The sequence below is a fragment of the Emys orbicularis genome, chromosome 8 (assembly GCF_028017835.1).
Source record: "Emys orbicularis isolate rEmyOrb1 chromosome 8, rEmyOrb1.hap1, whole genome shotgun sequence".
Lineage (NCBI taxonomy): Eukaryota > Metazoa > Chordata > Testudines > Emydidae > Emys > Emys orbicularis.
Genome location: NC_088690.1, coordinates 62,201,239 through 62,222,482, shown reverse-complemented (window position 1 = coordinate 62,222,482; position 21,244 = coordinate 62,201,239). Strand labels below are relative to the sequence as shown.

At 41.4% G+C, this 21,244-nt stretch overlaps 1 protein-coding gene across 1 annotated transcript in view; it reads left to right on the top strand.

The window, feature by feature from the left end:
* Positions 1-21,244, top strand: part of RABGAP1L (RAB GTPase activating protein 1 like) — a 525,385-nt gene that overhangs the window by 343,326 nt on the left and 160,815 nt on the right. The window contains exon 15 of the mRNA XM_065408876.1: positions 16,127-16,201. Within this exon, the coding sequence (XP_065264948.1) occupies positions 16,127-16,201 (75 nt within the window). The remainder of the gene's footprint in view (positions 1-16,126; positions 16,202-21,244) is intronic.

Genomic DNA, 21,244 nt, shown 5'->3' with positions numbered 1-21,244 from the left:
CGTGACAGGTGTACTCTTGGAGGAGACATAGTTGTTGGCTGGACAATTGTGCCCTTTCTTTCCTCCTTTGCCACTTCTCTGTCTCATGAGCACATCTGTTCTCCTCAAAATGAGCTGTGGCTTGTGTATGGTGTGACGCCACTGTGTTCTGTTCCGCGCCGAGTCCTCCCAGTTTGTTGGGTTGATGCCTCCCTTTTTAAGATGTACTTTCAGTATGTCTTTGAAGCGCTTCTGCTGCCCTCTGCGAGCCATTCTTCCTTGACTTAACTGAAACAAGAGTACTTGCTTCGAGAGGTGAGTGTCAGGCATATGTACACAGTGTCCAGCCCAGCGGAGTTGGTTTTATATGAATGGAGATATCCTATCCTATCTCCTAGAACTGGAAGGGACCTTGAAAGGTCATCAAGTCCAGCCCCCTGCCCCCAGATCCCTAAGTGGCCCCCTCAAGGATTGAACTCACAACCCTGGGGTTAGCAGGCCAATGCTCAAACCACTGAGCTATCCCTCTCCCTGCACTTTTCATGACCTGCACTTCTATACTGCTGATGTGGGCTGCAGAGAGCACGCTGATGTTGGTGCATCAGTCTTCCCAGCTGATCCCGAGAATCCTCCTGAGGCAGCAGTGCTGGAACCTCTCCAGCTGCTTGAGATGTCATCTGTAGGTTTCCCAGGTCTCACACCCATAGAGAAGGGTGGGGATGACAACTGCCTTGTAAACCAAGATCTTGGTGCCTGTTAGCAGATCCCTATCATTGAAGACTCATTTGAGTAGTCTTCCACACAGCAGATCTTGTATTCAATTTCTGTGTCAATGCTGGCTGTTTGGGAGAGGTGGCTACCAAGGTATGGAAAGTGGTCCACGTTTTCCAGGAGTTCTCCGCTGAAGACGATTTGTGGAGTATGAAGAGTAGTCTATGCCAGTGAGGGCTGATAGAGTATCTTGATTTTCCCGATGATGAGAGGGAGACCCAGGCTGTGATAGGCATCCGCAAAAAGATTTAGGGTGCTTTGTAGGTCGGCCTCTGTGTGTGAGAGAATGACGTAGTCATCTGCATACTGATCAGTGATGCCAATTCTCATGATCTTAGATTTTGTTTGGAGACGTTGGAAATTGAGGAATTGGCCATCCATACAATACTCAATTCCAATTCCATCAGGAAGGTGGTTGCAGATGAAAATCAGGATCACGGCAAGGTAAATGAAGAAGAGTGTTGGAGCAGTGACATAGCCCTGCTTGACAACAGTGTGAATGATGAATGGTTTGGTCTCTGAGCTGTTGCACAGAATGGTGGCAATCATCCCATCATGGAGTAGTCTGATGATGGAAATGAATTTCTGTGGACAGCCAAACTTACACAGCAAGTTCCATAGGGCATCACGACCAGGGAAGCGGCTTACCCATTGTTACAGTATTCAAGAAAGGGGACAAATCTTTGTGTGGGAATTACAGAGGTATTACCATCCTCTCCATCGCAAGGAAGATCCTTGCCTGGATCCTACCAAACCTCCGCCTTCTCCTCCCCCTCCCACCTACCCAAATCACAGTGTGGCTTCAGGCCATCCTAAGGCACAACTGAAATGATCTTCGTGGCACGACCGATTCAGGAGAAGTGAGGAGAGCAACACGAGGAACTGTTCATGGCATTCATCGACCTAACCAAGGCCTTTGATTAGATCTATAAAAAGGGGAATAAGGACAACCCAGGGAATTGTAGACCAGTCAGCTTAACTTGGATACCCAGAAAGATAATGGAGCAAATAATCACATAAGCAATTTGTAAGCACCTAGAAGAAAATAAGGTAATAAGTAACAGTAAACATAGATTTGAAAAGAACAAATCATGTCAAAACAATCTAATATCCTTCTTTGACAGGGTAACAAGCCTTCTGGATGGGGGAAAGCATAGATGTCATATATCTTGACTTTAGTAAGGCTTTTGATACTGTCTCACATGAGCTTCTCATAAAGAAACTAGAGAAATATAGCCTAGATCTTAAGACAAAAATGATACTCAGAGAGTAGTTATCAATGGTTCACAATCAAGCTAGAAGGGCATGTCAAGTGGGAACCTGCAGAGATCTGTCTTGGGTCTGGTTCTATTCAATATCTTCATAAATGATTTTGATAATGGCATAGAGAGTGCACTTATAAAGTGTGCAGACAATACCAAGCTCAGAGGGGTTGCAAGCGCTTTGGAGGACAGGATTAAAATTCAAAATTATCTTGACAAACTGGAGAAATGGTCTGAATTAAATAGGATGAAATTCAATAAGGACAAATGCAATGTACTACACTTAGTAAGGAATAATCAATTGCAGAAATACAAAATGGGAAATGACTGCGTAGGAAGGAGTACTGCAGAAAAGGATCTGGGTTTATAGTGGATCACAAACTAAATATGAGTCAACATTGTAATACTGTTGCAGAAAAAGCAAACCTCATTTTGGGATGTATTAGCAGGAGTGTTGTAAACAAGACACAAGAAGTAATTTTTCTATTCTTCTCAGCTCTGATAAGGCCTCCACTGGAGTATTGTGTCCAATTCTGGGCACTGCACTTCGGAAAATATGTGTACAGATTGGAGAAAGTCCCGAGGAGAGCAACAACAATTATTAAAGGTCTAGAAAACATGACATGAGGAAAGATTGAGGGGGAAAAAAGGTTTTGTTTAGTCTGGAGAAGAGAAGACTGAGTTGGGGGACATAACAGTCTTCAAGTATTAAAAGGTTGTTGTAAGGAGAAGGGTGATACATTATTCTTCTTAGCTACTGAGGACAGGACAAGAAGTAATGAGCTTAAATTGCTGCAGGGGAGATTTAGGTTAGACATCAGGAAAAACTTCCTAACAATCAGGGTAGTTAAGCACTGGAATAAATTGCCTAGGGAGGTTGTGGAATCTCTGTTATTGGAGATTTTTAAGAACAGGTTAGACAAACACCTGTAAGGGATGGCCTTGATAATACTTAGTCCTGCCTCAGTTTGGGGAATGGGACTAGATGATTTTTCGAGATTTCTTTCAGTCCTACATTTCTATGATTCTATGATCACAGTGAGTCTGGCTTGAAAATCTGTGATTCTATATACCTTCTCATAAACTCATTCCTCCGACCTGTCCATTTCCTACTCCATCTTCATTATCAGCTCCTCACCAGTGCTTTTGCTTCTAGTTTTTCAGCTTGACTGCTGACAGACATTGTGCATCCAGAAAAAGAGGGGGGAGGGAGGGACAAGGGGGAGGGGAAGCCCTAGGCTTCCACCCAGCTAGCTTGGGAGCAGCAGAGATGTCAGGCTCTCCTTTCTCCCAGGAGCAGTAGTAGAGGACATCCCCCTCCCAACCCCCTCACCAAAAAAGCTGGAAATTGCAGGCAGTAGTGACCCCTGCTCCTCCTGGCCAACCAAGGACTGCAGATGCTGGACCTTCCCTTCTTTTGACCACTGGGAGATGTGACAGTGACTTTGGCCCCCTTTCCACCTCCTGTAGAGTGCCAGAACCAATGACCCTTGCCATCTCCCCCAGTAACTGGAGCTCTTGCTCATACGGACCCCTGCAGCAGGAGCCTGCTTCTTCCCCAGACTGCTCCTGTTGTTACCCCAGCTGCCTGGAGGAACCAGGAGGCTCCCTCTCCTCTGGACTGATGACTTTGGCTGCTCCCTGACCCTCCAGCCTTGCTGAGAGTACTGGCAGGGCTCTCTGAGCAATGGAAGGATGCCCCTTAAACCTTGGCATAGTGCCCTCCTAGAATAGTTTGGTCGGCCCCAGTGAGTGCTGCTCCTACCTCTGCTGCAGGCTCCGTGCAGACTTGTGCAGACATCGCTGCATTAGTTGCACTCAAGGTCATGTTTTCAAGCTCTTATTTACATTTGTAACAGAATAACTGGCCCTTTATATGAAATCGGTCTCAGTTATTCTGTTGTAGTCCAGGTGCATGCTAGTGGGAGACAGCCCAAAGTCAAGAGAGAGCTCAAAGCTCATAAGAAGAGCAGGATTAGGTTGAGAGCTTTAGCAAGGGGATGTCGCTGAAGGAGGGAGAGTTCACTGGTGAACAGTGGAGCCAAATCAGGCTGGTGAAAGCAGAAGTCAGAAAGTAAATTAGGGGAGTCACCTACAAACTTCTCCAGTTCAGAGCGCTATGCCCAGGGCTGAAGGCTGCGAGCAGAGGACGGAGATGCCTGTTGGCTCTCTGAGCCAGAGAGCTGAAGCCAAAAGGCCAGAGCAGGCTGAATGCTGGTGAATGATGAACTTGCTGATGTCTCCTTGTGAGAGCTAGAGCCAGACCTGAGAATGAAGCAGGGCAGAGAAGCACCATAGCTAGTGGGGCTGGGGCAAGGCATAGTGTGAGACACCAGAGCTGTACCTGGGGGAGGTGTGGTGAGAAATGCCAGGGCTGTACCTGAGAGTCTAAAGAGAGATGCTGGAGCTGGTGAGAGATGTTCAGAGCTGTACGTGGTGTGTTGGGATTTGAGAGAATGAATGTGCTGTTCTGACTGTGCTGGGGAAATCTGAACTGTGTTTGTGTGGGACCGTTTGTAATAAATTAACCCCGATAATAGCTATTTATACTTGGAAAGCTTGTGTGGAGTTACTGGGGACTCTGGAAGAAACAGGAAACTGAGGCTAGTGCGCTGGTTGTGCCGTTGCCTGCTTCAGGTACACCTGCCAAGCATGGCCGCTTTATTACATATGGTGGAGAATATGGGCAGGCGATCAGTGCCTGGAAGAGGGAAATTGAGGCTGGGGGCTGTTGAGGCCACAAAGGGGCACCCAGGAGACAGCCACCTGATGACAGTACTATAAGGGCTAGAAACATAATTTAAAAAAACCAAACCTCAGAACTCAGTCTGACAGCATCACATGTCTCTGCAAGCCAGGGCCCTGGGAATGTGCCTATTGTGCCTATATCTGATCTGGTCCTGAGTTTGTTACATAGTACAAGAACCTTGTCAAGTTTTAGAAGAACAATTTTTAAAAGTTAATGTACTTGCTTATAAGAGAGATGATTTCATGAAAACCTTCAGTGCTGAAAGCAATGGCTTGGCAACTTTTTAGTAGAGAGAGTCTTTTAACAGATACTGTGCACTCTTGCTGCTCTCCTGATGTGAAAACAGGAGACATTTGAAGAATGCTGCTGTTTAATAGGGCCAGGAAAGGTCTCTGTTTTCTGCAATAGGAGAGTAGAAAGCTGGAGAGGAGAGAGTTTCTCTGTGCCCCAGTGAAATGAGAGATGATCTGAACCGTCAGATAAGAAGGAAGACTTAAAAGCTCACTGCCATGTTTTAATGGATCTGTCAGTTCTTGTTTCTTCTCTTAATCTCTTCAGAATAGAAGGGAATCAGGAAAGTGTGAAGCTTTTTCTGTTGCAGCACATTTGTGTGATGAAATTAAGACTCTAAAAATGAACTTGTAAGGCTGAAGATGGCAATGGGTGATGAGAAAAGAACCAGCAGTTACTGACTCTATAAGTTTCATTTGGGGGCTTCAGATTGGCTAGTCTTTTACAGATCAAGTGTTTTCATTTCTTGCACTTTTGTAAATTTTATGAAAATTAAAGCTATTTTTGGAGAGTTCATTCTCTGTATCACCTGGTATAATGGAATAGTGCTGGTGACCTACTTCCATGCCTACACATCTAGTTAAAGGCACTATGCTATAGGGATACAAAGCAATTGGCAGAAATAGTCTTCTCAGCTGTTTGGTTTGGAGTATCTGCAGTGCACAATTTAATTTGAGGCATGTTGTTTTTTCTCATTTTCTGATTAAAGCAGCTTGTATTTGATGGAGAAACAACTGCTGTGACTTTTTAATAGGAAGAATCAAATATGTTGCAGAGAAATCAATATCCCAGTTTGTCTAGGTTAATAATCTTATTGTACAAAGAACCAAACAAAAATAAATGCGGCACTCACCTGTTTCTGCAAACATGGTTGTGTTTTATTTCACAGGCTCAAAGTGGGTGTCAATGTTTCCAATAAAAACTGAGGCATTGGAGGCGGATCCGCGTCATTTGTGACATGGCACCTTTCATTGCTGGACACTTTCTTTTTTTTCGTCATCTAGTTTATAGTTTATTCTTAATCCTACTCATGCTTGTGGAAATGGGGATGAATTATTCAGCACAGCAGTTGGTTTACAATGGAATAACATAATCCCACTGCAGCAATTGACCAAGTCTCTGTGTGTTTGGTCCTCAGAGAGAGAATTACAAGCTGTTTTTCTGGAGGAGCTAGTACTGATCATGCCCAATGTACTTTCCTTTGGACTCTCTTAGCTATAGGAGATAATGTAATGGAAACGCTGTATTGATTCGTGCTATCATGACATGTAACTTTTATACCATGATGTATAATGGTATTTTGATTGTTTGCTCTTTGGCTCACACCTCAGTGTGGCAAAGCTGCTCCATAATGCTATCCAGTCAATTTCTCCTTTGTTTATCCTTCAAACCTCTTTCCTGATTCACTCCATTATAGTGTCCTCTCCTTCAGTGCTCTCTTCTTCTTTATATGCACGTATCCTTACCCTAGGCATCCCTGTATTCACACCCTACACACTACTGCAATCATGTTTGGACAAAATATGCCTTGGGAGATATCATGTGAAAGTTAATAACACGCTGGTTATTAATATCACTGTAAAATGCATGGTTTAATGCTATATATGAAGTTATGGATTTCCTTTCTGTGATGTTACTAGAACATGTTTAAGACCAGACAGCCTAGCTTAGGTAAAGATGATAAACAAGGCTGTCCAGCTAAACTGGTGGGGGTTATCCTGATCCTGAACTCAAGAGACAGAGAATTACCATGGGTCTTGTATCCCAGAGAGACACAGGAGACTGAATCCCCAAGAGGCCTTCCTGACTTGTAAGACAAAGAGAATCCTTTTGGGGATATAAGGGAGAGACTCCATCTTTATCCTTTACCTTAGGAGACAAAGGAACCAAGTGATTTGATCTCTGTGATAGGTCCTGGCCAGTAAAAATTGGAAAGGAGACTGAGTTAGAGAAACCATCTTGAAAAAAGACTATCATTCTAGATTCAGTTTTTAGTCTTTTAGATGCATGTTTTAACTATTTGCTTGTAACCATCTCTACCTTTATCCTTTTTTACTTGGTATCACTTAATCCATGCTCTTTTTTTAACAAACTTGTTTTGCTTTCATTATTAATCATCAGTGGTGTGTAAGACCTGTACCGTGTGTGCTTCTAGAAAGCTAACAGGTTGGAATGTTTTACTGTGTCTGTAAAGTCTTTTTCTGGTCCCTGCAGTAGGATGATTTGTGAGCCAATTCAGGGCTAGAAGGGTACTAAGGTCTGCCTGCCAGGAGTAGTAACCAGGTTGGGCAAAGCCAGCATGAGGCTTGTGTCCTGCTGGCAGGCTGTTGGGGTCAGAGCTCTGGACCAAAGCTGCACAGCCACAAAACACCCAGGGCTACAGCAGTCAGTGACTGCAGGACTGGCCTTAGGGAAAATGGTACCCTGGGTGAACTTTATTTTGGGATCCCTGGTGCCCGTGGGCGCACCTTCCCCATCGCTCCTGGTCCCCAGGGGCTCCTGGGCTTCCCCCCATCATCACCTGCAGGAAGGGCTGCAGAAGGAGGCATTTCTGAGCCCAGCCATATGCCCCCGACAACTGTGTCCATGGGAAGGGGGGACCCAGAAGCTGGCCCTCTGGCTCCGGAGGGGCGAGCCCTGCTGCCTGCGCCTCCCCGCCAGGCTGTTGGCATTGCCCACCTCCTGGGGGTGGGGGGAGACCCGGGGCTGGCCCACTGGCTCCGCAGGACAAACCCTGGTGCCTGCGCCTCCCAGCCAGGCTGTTGGCATTGCCCACCTCCTGGGGGTGGGGGGAGACCCGGGGCTGGCCCACTGGCTCCGCAGGACAAACCCTGGTGCCTGCGCCTCCCAGCCAGGCTGGCAGCCCCAGCTGGCATCGCCCAGCCCCTGCCCATCTGGCTAGGGCTCCAGCCCCGGGCTCTGCTGCCCTCACCCCTGCTCCGGCAGCCCAGGCCTGCCAGTTTGCAGCACTTGGATGGCATTTTCTCGCACCCCTCCCCCCCCCCCCCGCTCCGACCATGGTGCCCTGGCCATTTGCCCCACCCCTAAGGCTAGCCTTGGGTGGCCAAATCCCTTAGTGGCCTGGGTGAACCCCAAAACATCACACTTGCAACTTTCCTAATTGCCTCCCTAGTGTTCCCCATAAGTTACAGTATGAAAAGTTGCTGCCTTCATCTACTACCTTTCTGTTGCTAGTCAGTGGGCAGGCCTGACTCCTACAACAGCCTGTTGTGCCAGCCCGTGGAGATGCTTAAAGCATAAACAGTATCAGTTTAAGGATTTTTTAAATGTAATTTTAGTTTTTTTACTCCAGGGTTGAAAAGCAATTTTGTAAACATTTTCTTGTTTCAAGCAAAAAAATTTTGTAATATTATCTTGTCCTCGTCAATGTACATATTAATAAGACTCTCCCTCTATGCAACAGCAAGGAAGGAGTAATACTAGTCTCACATATGAATTTTCTGCTGAGACTGCACCAGTTAAAAGGTCAGGTTTGTGAAGCCACAGTGCTGGAAGGAAAATAAATGATTTATTGTGCTAGGAGGCCTGCCTGAAGAGATTGTAAATATTTCTTCATTTTCCCAGTCTCAAATTGTAGTTATAGCTCTGCATGAGGCTTATTGTGTGAAACTGAAATGCCTTGCAGTGGGTACTTCATAAGTGGATTAAATAATTCAATAATCATAGCTCTGTGTAAATGCAGTGGTGTGGGAGGGTGTATTATATGATATAGCCAAGATATCCCAGCTTGTTAGATAATTTAGTAGGAATACTGTTATTCTGCAACCTGGACGTACAATTAGCTATTTAACTGATTTGGGTGCAGAGTTGTAAATTACTGTACAACCCAAATTATTAAGAGACCAAACATGAAGTAAATAACTTCCTAACCTCTCAGCTCTATAAACTCTTAAATGAGAGACACAGCTCCAAGCTCAGGTGGAACCTTGGGATAGTCACACTGCTGCCTGGGGACTGAAGACCTTTCCAGAGGTGATACACCAAGACTCCAGCAGACTCTGTTACAGCATGCACAGTCTGTTTGAATACCCTAGCCATTGGTGATAGAGCAGTGTTGCTTTTTCTGTGCAATATGCTTTCTCCTGCAATCCAATTATGAGAGCAATATACAGATTCTTGCTGTGGGCAGAGCAGAAGAAGAGAGGTGAATTATATCAGAAAAGGCAGTTCAGAGCAAAGAGAGGTGAAAACCCTACTGCTCCCACTTTGACACTGCTTTAGGTGGGAGCCTGCCTGTGTATAAGGAAATGGCAAAGAGCTCAGATTCTTATATAAGACCCACTGTTGCATAGAAAAAAGAAACTTAATTCAAAATCAGACCCTGGAAGTACGGTGTCATTGAAGTGCAGTGTAATTCTGTTAATACAAGTATAATCTAAAGCCAGTTCTATTAGAGTAAAACTTTGGTAATATAAAGGTTTAATTCCTTCATCACAAATTGTTGGCATATCCCTCAGACCATCCTTAGAAATATGGTACTGACACAAAAATAGATAATAAAAAGCAAGCTGGGATTGCAGTAGTCCTGAAAACCTGCCTTTGACTCCCAGTCTCTTGGTGTCCTCTGCATCCAGTATGCTTGATACTTACTCATGGGAGGGGGAGCTTGCTGTGTTGTTCACCAGTGACCCTTGCAGATGAGAGAAAGATGCTGTTACCCGATTCTAAGGAAGCTCCATCCATGACTTTTGCCAGAAAGAGGGTAGTTCTGTTGTGTGCTTACACTGGTGTGAAGATGGGGGGGGGTGTAAATGCGAGCTCTGGAAAAAATGCAGATCTTCCCGGAGCAAAAGGTATAGAAGGATATTTGAATGTCATCTACTGTAGCTTAGTGTGACTGACTCACTGTGTTAAAGGCAAATTGGCAATATGATTGTAATTTCACATTTCCTAGTTAGTATGTTGAAGTTTTATGGGTTCTGAGTACAATGGAACCTTGGGAGAGCTGAGCTATCATGTCTGAATCAATTTTCTTGATTGGGAAGGCAAAATGATCAAAGTTCATCTCACTTTGGAGCTTTGAGATGCATTCCTTAGCCTGCTTTCATGTTAGTGACATCATCCACAGTAGCAGCAGAATCACAGAAATCTGAGGGTTTAAGTTCAGGCCAGAAGTCTTTCTGTTCACCTTTGAAATGTATATATTTCTAATTTTTAAATCTACTTAATTCTGTTAAGGGTTCGGATCTCAATCAATTTTCTATAACAGTTTTTTTAAAGAGCATTTCTGTTGACCGTAGACTTCTGCATTCTTCTATTTGGATCAGCAGACCACTCCATATCAGTAGTGCTATTTTAGGAGGCTGTGTTGATCCCACAAGGTGCTATAGATGTTGTGATAACTTGAAAATCCCTTACAAGTTCTAGAAGACTGATAGCTGTTATAAAGAAGCTATTGATCGTGTAGAGGTGGCTCAGTTTCTGTTTGTTATTAATGAGTTGAACAAGATTGCCCAGGAGAGACTTACAGCCTGTCTGTTCAGAAGTCTGTTCTTTTAATTTAAAAAAATCCTATATCATTGTGGGAGATGGGGAAGGTGTAGGAATCTCACTCTTCGCTTATGACAGTAAGCAAAGATTTCTGAGTAGCAGTCAGAGAAGAATACCAGCATAAAGGTTGGCTAAATTGTCCCAGGTCATTAAAGGACAAATCCTGTCCCTATTCAAATAAATGATAAAAGTCCCATTGACTTCACTGGGAGCATGATTTTGTCTTAAGAGGTCTGGAAAGCAACCTAGGTGCTCCTAAAAGGATGTTGCCTTGAAAAATTCCTGTGGATGGTCTTGTTAGTTGCATAATATTGTGATAGTCCCTGTAGGTAGCACCCTTATTGTTGAGGGTAAATTGATGAAGTAAAGCTTGTAGTGATGCTCTGCAATGTAAAGTTTTACAAGTTACTGAACAAAAAACAACTGAAATAAAAGAACAAGAACAACAACAAAAAAACAAAATAAAATCTTGTATTTTGAAATATCCTAAACATGAAGCTTGAAAAATCCACTCACCTGGGATGAGTATGAAACTTTCCTGGGCGAATGCTATTAATTTCTTCAGAATCAAATGTTTCATTTAAAAAAAAAAAATCTCTAGCCCTCATGATTTTGTCTTTGGGACCTGGCAGCACAAGTCTTTTTTACCTTGGCTAGAAGGCTTAGTGCTCAGACTAGCAGGGGCTAGGTAAATTATCCAAATCCTGCCTAAATATGACTGCCTGTCATTTCTTTAATTGATCACTAGCCACTACTGAAGTTTTTCATCTTTTCCATACTATTTACATGTGTCATTTACTTGTGGTTTTGATATCTTGTGGCAGTGAGTTCCAAGAGTGTATCAGGAATTTAAAAGGGGTTAGACATTTATGTGAACAATAAGAACATATACACAGTTACATAAGAAAAGATTTTTAAAATTACAAGGGATGTATATCCTTATGCTTCAGAGTATAAGCCAACCTCTAACTTCCTGAGGTTAGGCAGAAACTCCCCCGATGGGCATGTTACTCCATAATTATCCATTTTGTGGTTTTTTGCACCTTCCTCTGAAGCATCTGGTAGGATACTGAAATAGAGGAAACATTAGTCTGATCTGTTATCACAGTTTCTATGTTTCTATCTACAAGTTCTGTACCATGAAATGAAAATCTGATGATGAAAAAGGAACATTTACCTCACGAATACTTCCTGTTTTCTGTACCAGGATATTTTAACAATAATTAATTGACATAGAACATACTTGTTTTAAAATCTCTTTGAACTAGTTAGCTGTTGCTATTTTTAAACCAATTAACTATTATGTAATTATTGCCCGCCACAGATAGAACCCTGTGTAATGTCTATCCTTTGTTATTAGTTTTGTGTTACTGTTTAGATAACTTTTAAAAATAGCAATGTTTTTTCTTCAAAGTGTGAAAAAAATAGTGGATGTTGTTATAATGCTGAAAATAAATGACTGGCTATTTCTTTGGGTATTTGCTACTGAATGCACTGCCCTTTAAAAGGCAGATATGAAACAACTTTAGGAAGTACTAAATAAATAAGGGATTAAGTACCCACAGACTGGTAGACATGTGGGAATTCAGATGAAAAAAACATATTCCCTTATTGCTTTTTCTTAATTAACACTCTATTTTTTTAACAACTCCTGGCACTGGTTAGGACATGTCCAGAATCCATTCCATTTTAACTCTTAATTAAAAAACATTTTATATTGATCCAGTGCTTGGGTTAGTAGACCAGGAGACCAATTTTAATTAAACACTTACCCAAACTAGCATCCATTTACAAGAATGACAGCTCCTGCCAGTTATTAAGCACTATGGAGTTCTCCTACCTTGTAACCTCAGCAGCTAAATTTGTCGAAATTAGTAATCAGGTTTCAGTTTTAGTATTAAGCTGTTTATGTGAATCTGTTTCTTTATCTAATTGAGGATGTTAATCTCTTTGCATTTGAGCAGATGATAAAAAGAATGGATCTGGGCTGTTGTGGTCTCTGTTCTGGTTACTCAGTGTTTAATACAACCAAAAGATTAGTAAGCTATATAGATACAAAGATACTATCTATGGGCCACAGCTAGTTTCCAGCAAGGGTAGCTATAAATGCAGTAGGAAATATGAGTGCATGAGAATCCCTGTACAGGACACTTGTGGGCTCCTTTTAAGAGAGACATTTAATGAACACTGTTCATAAAAACTTTCTAAAATTGTTACTCTACAGAGGACTTCAGAGCTACTTCTTCCTCAGTTTCTGCCAATCAAGGGCGAAAAGGGGATAGTTTAGAGACACTGCTTGCTTTGCAGCTCCCATTTATATCAGTTTTAGACTTTCTCGGCAGAAATCATTGATAATTGTGTTAGGGCTGTTGGCCAGAGAAGTTAACTGTCAGCTAGGACAAATTTCTGTCAACTTTTGAGAGAGGTAAGTAACCCATCCACTGAGATATTGTGTGATAGACCCAGATGGTTTTGATTTCATATGCCACAATGTATAAATGAGACTGGATACCCCTGATTTGGAAGATTTATACATGATATTTAAAAGCAATTATTTCCTTTCTTTGTAGCTGGTTGCTTCAGATGAGTAAGAGCAAGCATAGTTGTTTTTCAGACCACATTGATATTTTAAGAACCTGTCATCTTGCCTGGAGCTATGACAGTGAGAAACGTACTAGTGAGTGTGACACATGACATTGTGGGCAATAGTGATGACATTTCTGAAATGAGAAATACTATATTAGCTGCCCCGTTGTTACCAACGCAGCCCCTTTATTTGCTGCTGTGTATGTCGTTAACATCCAGAGTCTGCCTCAGGTTGTGTTACAGTTGTTGCCAGCCTCAGTGCCAAAATGGAAGCAGTTAATTCAGCAAATATTTTGCAGGACAAATGCTTTGTTAGAACTCATGACAAATCTGTTACTCTCACTGAACTATCTGAGATGGTCACTATCAAATTTATTTAATTTTCAGCAGTAGCAAAGAACAGTTTCAGGATATTTTCTTTGAGATGCAAGTTCACTTTTGTTGAAATTCCCAAAATATTTCAGTGTTTTGTGCTTTTATTGGGCAAGCACTAGGGGCTGTGGGAGAGCCATGCATTTAACGATTGAAATATGGACCAGCAGTAAAAGAATCTGATATGTATCTTAATGCTCTTTAGCTCCTCTGCCATCATCCACTGTAAGCACTGCAACAAGACCCCAATGAAGATGCACTACATGAAAGTTTTAGATGGGTCTTCTTGCAATAAAAATCTGCCAAAAGAACTTGAAACTAAAGTGGAAATGGCTTTCTTCCCCGGGACTGAGAAAAGGGTTCATTGCTACTGACTGCACTTGATGATGGCAACTTCACACACAGAATCTTTTTTACTTTTTAGTTTAGAGGGGCTCCAGAAGAACAGAAAATACAGAATTTGGTTTCTGTGAAAACATTGTGGGTTATATTGGTAATTCTCCCAATGCTGTGAATATCCTTTTTGATACAAAGGCCAGGTTGTCCAAAAAAAATCTGGTCCAAGATGTGAGTACAATGTATAATTTTACCTTTCATGTGTTACCACGCCTTTCAAAAAGCTGCATGTGAATATTGCCTATGCTATCGTATTCCCACACTATCCAGTTTATCCCCAGCTAAGTAGAATTTGCAACATTGTCTCATCTGAGACTTAGAAACAAAACACTAACGTAGGGTCCCAATTCAAACCATTATCTTACAAGATCAGCTGTTTGTGAGGGTGTGGAGACAGTTTTGTGATTCGCACTTATGGTAGTGGAGACATAGCCTATGTCTATGGCTCTTGCTATTTGTGTCATATTAAAATTAAATTTATTATTTGGGGCAGGACTATGTCTGTTTTATTTTGTGACGTACTATCATGTTTCTGGGTGTTCAAAATGTAATATCTCCCAAAGAAGAAAAAACTTCCTAAAAAACCACTTTCAGCTGAAGCAAAGTGCAAAATGTTAACAGAGAATCAGAGACAGATGTTGAAAATTTCTTTTTGATTAGTCTTGTGTTTATCCTGTACTTTATCTCTATAGCAGATCATTTGTGTACAGAAGGCAAAGCATCACTTACATTGATGGTTTAATGAGAATGTTGTGTGGGTGTGGATTTGTTTTAAAATTACAATACATGTTTTACTTGTTTTGGCGATGCAACAACATTATCAAAGCAACATCTGGGACATTAGTCAGCTATTTGGATGACCTGGATGAATAGTGCTATAATAAAACTATTGCTGCGTGTCATTAATTGTACCCTCAGGAATACAGGCAACATGAAACTTCCATGTGAATTATATCACTAGGTTACTCATGGTACCCAGTTGCTCATAACATATCTGTAGAGTTTATGGCTGAAGAGCTTGATTCTTCACAGAGAGTGTGAGGGCTAGGCAGGGAGCTGTTTGCAACACCCTGATTCAGAAATGCCCGGCTCCAGCACAAGTTAGAGCTACACAGATGCAATGCTAACCTCATGATTGGCATACGATCTCTCAGGAATCTTACACCAGTGGAGAATTAGGTGAAGCAGTTTTTCCTCCAGTTTCAGCTTTTTTTTTTTTTTTTTTTAAAGTAGTCTCTAGCTGTTATGGTTGTGAAGAAACTTTTCAAAACATGAGCTAAAATGCAACTGATGTGATGTCTGCCTGAGCTTTCAGAGAACTTGAAATGAAAGCTCTGAGGTCTGAACAGAACCATTCATTTCAGTGAGTTCCAGTTCAGATGTTGATGATATTTTCTTTGTGTCTACGGTAACTGTTTCACTGCTTTTCAAAGCATGTAGGAAAGGAGAGTAGGTATCATTATTAAGATCTACAAAATAAAAATGTAAGGACATAGATCAAATTGTATTTTAAAGCCCTTTAATTAAAATTCTAAAATGTTGGTAGACTTTTAACAATGCCAGGATGGCTTGAAGAGGGTGCAGTTGGTTTCATTTCCTGAAGGGAAGCTTTCAGATCTTTGGAAAACATTGTCTTAAGCCTCATTCCTATGATGTCATCTGAAATCCTCCATGGAATTACAACCTTGTTATCTGCAGTTGAGTATTATTATTCCTTTTCAGTATGCTAATAAGGCAGGGACAGCTGTCTTATAGAGAAAATTTCCGTTTCAAATTACCCTTGGTGGTTTTCTTCTTAACACTCTCAGGGCCCAGAATTTTATCATGTAACAGTTTGTTTGGCTTTTTTAAAGGTAACTGTTCTAATTTTCTTCTCTTATCAGTTTTACACTGATGTAACTCTATTGATTTCAGTGAAATTACTGCTGATTCACACTGGTTTAAGTGGGGGGAGAATAAGGCCCAACATTTTCAGCACATTTGAAAATATACAGTGTCAGTAAAGGACAAGCAGCAATCTATACATGTTTTATTTAATGCACATTAAGCCTACACCAAAGTGGTTACAATTCCATGCACTTCAGTGCCTCTAGCTCCAGAATATCACATGATCTGAATATTGCATTAGTTATACTGCATTTTGCGACAAGAGATACTTGGATTTTAAATATTCAGTAAAGAAATTAAACTTGCCTTTATTTTTTTCTAGGCATACTCTGTTTATGATGAAGACATTGGCTATTGTCAGGGACAGTCCTTCCTTGCTGCGGTGTTGCTGCTGCATGTGAGTAAATTACAAAGTGAAAACTCTGACATGATGAAGCTGAAGCAGTTTTAAAAATTTAGTACTGTAACTTGGTGTCAGTCAAATATTCACCAGTGCTAGTTTTTCTGTCCATTTTTTCCTTCCCTGTGGAATCCTTTTTGCCTGATGCCAAGAGAAAGTACATGTGCTTCTATCTCTACAAATGTGTGGTTCATCTACAAATAAGAATATGAACTACTCAAATATGAAATTGCAGAGCTAACTGTAGTAGGTAACCTATTACTTAAATCAGCCTCTGTACCAGATGACACTGGAATAGCTAATGTAACTCCAATTTTTAAAAAAGTCTCCAGAGGCTATCCCAGCAATTACAGACCAGTCAGCCTAACTTCAGTACCAGGCAAATTGGTTGAAATTATAGTAAAGAACAATTTTTTTCAGACACGTAGATGAACACAATATGTTGGGGAAGAGTCAACACAGCTTTTGTAAAGGGAAATCATGCCTTGCCAATCAATTAGAATCCTTTGGTGGTGTCAACAAGCACGTGGACAAGGGTGACCCAGTGGATATAGTATACCTGGACTTTCAGAAAGCCTTTGACAAGATCCCTCCCTAAAGGATCTGAAGCAAAGTGAGCAGTCATGGGATAAGAGGGAAGGCCCTCTCATGGCTCATTAACTGGTTAAAAATAGGAAACAATGGCTAGGAATAAATGGTCATTTTTCACAATGGAAAGCAGTAAATAGCCGGGTCCCCTAGGGATCTATACTGGGACCAGTGCTGTTCAACATATTCATAAATAGGACCCTACCAAATTCACGATTCATTTTGGTTAATTTCACAGTCATAGGATTTTAAAAATTGTAAATTTCATGATTTCAGATATTTAAATCTGAAATTTCACGGTGTTGGAACTCTAGGGGTCCTGATCCAAAAAGGAGTTGTGTGGGGGGAGAGCGGGGTCACAAGATTATTGTAGGGGAGTTTGCAGTACTGCTACCCTTACTTCTGCGCTGTTGCTGGCAGCAGTGCAGCTGTCAGAGCTGGGCAGGTGGAGAGTGGCAGCTGTTGGCTGGGAGCCCAGCTCTGAAGGCAGAGCCGCTGCCAGCAGCAGCGCAGAAGTAAGGATGGCATGGTATGGTATTGTCATCTTTACTTCTGCGCTGCTGCCTTCCGAGCTGGGTCCTTGGTCTGCAGCCGTCACACTCTGGTCACCCAGCTCTGAAGGCAGCAGCGCAGAAGTAAGGGTGGCATGGTATGGTATTGCCATCCTTACTTCTGCACAGCTGCTGGTGGGGTGCTGCCCTCAGAGCTGGGCGCCCAGCCAACAGCCAACGCTCTCCGGCTGCCCAGCTCTGAAGGCAGCGCAGAAGTAAGGGTGGCAATACTGCAACTTCCCTAAAATAACTTTGTGACCCCCCCTGCAACTCCCTTTTGGGTTAGGACCCCCAATTTGAGGAATGCTGGTCTCACCTGTGAAATCTGTATAGTATAGAATAAAAGCACACAAAAGACCAGATTTCATGGAGAGAGACCAGATTTCACAGTCCGTTATGCTTTTTTCATGGCAGTGAATTTGGTAGGGCCCTATTCATAAATGATCTGGAAAGAGGGGTGAAAAGTGAGGTGGCAAAGTTTGCAGACAATACTAAATTACTCAAGATCATTAAGTCCAAAGCTGACAGTGAAGAGTTACAAAGGGTACATGGGTATGTCACAGGATCCCACTAAGCTGGGTGTCTAGGCAACAAAATAGCAGATGAAATTCAATGTTAATAAATGAACAATAATGTTCATTGCCAAACATAATCCCAACTATACATACAAAATGATGGGGGTCTAAATTAGCTGTTACCAGTCAAGAATGATCTTGGCTAGTTCTCTGAAAACATCTGCTTAATGTGCAGCGGCAGTCAAAAAAGCTAACATGATGTTAGGAACTATTAGGAAATGGATAGATAATAAAACAGAAGATGATATAATACCACTATATACATCCATGGTACTTCCACACTTGAATACTTTGTGCAGTTCAGGTCATCCCATCTCAAAAAAGATATATTAGAATTGGAAAAGGTGCAGAGAAGGGCAACAAAAATGATTAGGGGTATGGAACAGCTTCCATCTGAGAACAGATTAAAAAGATTGGGATTGTTCAATTTAGGAGAGAGACAATTAACAGAGGGGCTATGATAGAGGTGTATAAAATCATGAATGATGTGGTGAAAGTGAATAAGGAAGTGTTATTTATCCTTTCACACAATACAAACTGGGGTCATCCAATGAAATTAATAGGCAGCAGGTTTAAAACAAACAGAAGCTGGGACTGGATGACAGGGGATTGAACACAGGATAATTGCCCTGTTCTGTTCATTTCCCTCTGAAGATTCTGGCACCAGCCACTGTCAGAAGACAGGATACTGAGCTAGATAGGTGGACCATTGGTCTGACCCATTATAGCCATTCTTATGTTCTTAAGAAACCATTAGGTCAGGAATAATTAAGTTTTGTTATAATAGAAGCTATTATATATTTTGTAGTGGTCAGTTTTTATTTGATGGTAAAGGATACTTTTTTGAATACTTTGTTTGCCAAATCCTGAAGTTTTTAATGGATTTTCATTTCATTTTTAACCTAGTCCTTACCAGGCAAACTCTTATTGAAGTTAGTAGGAACTTGTCCGAGGGTGGGATTCTCACACAAATGAAGCATAAGTGCCATTGACTTTCAAGAGGTCTTGTGCTCCCAAGTCACTTTTAAATCTCCACATGAGCAAAAACTAAATAAAGGATTTGACCCATTCATTGAAAGACATGCTTGATTGTTAATTTGTATTGTCATCTTTAATTTCCAAGATACTAGAACAGTTGAAAAATATTAGATATTTACAAGCTGCTAAACAAATTTATTGATACATCTATGGAGTTAAGAAATGGGATATTGTGAAGAGCATTTTAAAAAAACAGTTATGCAGGCTATTGCTTGTTTTCAGTGCCAGGCTTTTGTTGGTAACATCACATTAATCACTCTCAGAATTTATTTCCATTTAGAGTACGGTTCTTTAGAAGACCCCTAAAGATTTATCCCTCACACGGACAGCCCAAGAGGAAAGAAGTTACTAAGTAAGATGTCTAAAAGAAAAATTCAGACTGTTTCAGGCATAAGTATTATCTTCTTAAAAGGCAACTATGACATCTTGAAGATCTAAGCAGCTGATACCCAATAAGAGCATTGTGGAGAGAGGATAGTCTTTTTATAGACACAATTGAAACTAGAACGACATTATCACCCTCCCCCCCCCCTCCACATCCCCCCCATATATTCCAAAATCAAACATTCCATCAGATATTTTACATAGCATTTCTTACCTTTTTTTTTTTTTTTTAAGTTTGGTTCAGATAAGATAAGCTATTTGTAGAGACACGAGTGTTCAAAAAATGAATAAGCTGCCAAATTCCAAATATGATTAATTTTCATTTGGCTCCCCTTATCTCCAAATGTGTGATGTTTCATTGGCATTACTATGTAGAATTGCCTTTGAGTGTTTTTAGAGTTTGTGATTAAATTTGAAAGGTATTTCTAGGGACCACCAAATGGCAATTACACCCATTTTAATATGCCTATATAATACATACATTCCTAATAAGAAATGAAACTGAAATGATCAGAGAAGGGGAGGAAGCAAATTCTCTCTGATGTAGCTTAGGAGCTCCGGTGGGGGAGAGGTAGATGATCGCATCCTTCAAGCCCCTAGCTCCCCCAGATTGTCCATTCCCAACCAGTCCATTGTCCTGAATGCTTACTGACTCTGTTCTGAACCTCTCTAAGCCTTGTTAATCTCTACATGGTCCCATCGTCCCCAGGCCTTTTGTATTCTTCTGGGATAGGGGGTGCTTTTTCCTCCCCCTGCAGTTGTCGTCTTGGGGTGGATTGGTAGCCTGAACCTCCATCTTGAGTCTTCATAGTTCTTCTAGAGAAATCCCCACCAAAATATGAGCAGAGATTTCCCAATCACAGGGAACCATTTGTCTCCAGCTGTCGTGATTTTACCACAGAACTCGCAATATTTTGTGTGCTTCTTGAAGCCCAGCTCTTCCATTCATGTGACTATGTTAGAATCTTAGTTCTCATTATTAACAAATTGGTAAGTTTTTAGCAATCATGGTTGGAAAAGGGGCTCAAAAAACAAAGCAAATTAAAAGAAACCAACATTTATTTTTTAAAATTTCATTGGCTTAATAATAACAACATACATTTTGGGGATTGATTCATGATTCTGGACTCTTGGGATTGGTAATATTGGGGAAATCCCTATCCCCTAAGAGTGAAGTCTCCATGGCCTCTCCCTGTAAAAGACTTGGCCTCACAACAAACTCCCAATCCCTCCCTACTCCTTGTAGGTATGTCTTCATTGCAAAAGAAGGTCTATTCTTAACTTGGGTTAAAATACCAGTGAATACACAGCAATTTGGCATTTAACCTGGGTTTGCAGCTTGAGTTCAACCCCAGGTTCCCTTAGAGGTTTAAACTTCACCTGCTAACCCAAGTTAAAACCTGAGTTACTATGTTTTCCCTGCTATTTTAACCTGAGTTAAGAACACACTTTTTTTTTTTTTTTTTTTTTTGCAGTGCCGACACACCATATGTGTTGGATGGGGATGAATGTGTGTGTGCATGCACGTGTCTGGGTGAACATGCACATGTGTGTGAACATAATTTCCTTGTTAGTATATGAACAAGTAAAAGAAGTTTACATTTATGTTTTAGAAAGAACAGACCCAAGTCCCCAAACTCTTCATGCAGGATAAAGCTATTAATTTCTCTTTTTAACTTGGTCTCCAGCCTTTATCTGTCCTCCATAGGGATTCATCTTGTCAGATAAAATTGTAGCAAGAGATCTGAGATCTCATAACAGCTTATTATGTCTGATCTTAGTCTGCACAGACACCTGGCAGCTGGGCTGGCAGTTCTTGAGGTTCAACAGCTACTTTCATGTAAACTGGCTAAAGAGAAAGGACTCAGCACCAGTTTTGGCCTAGAGGCAAGGCGTGATCTTAG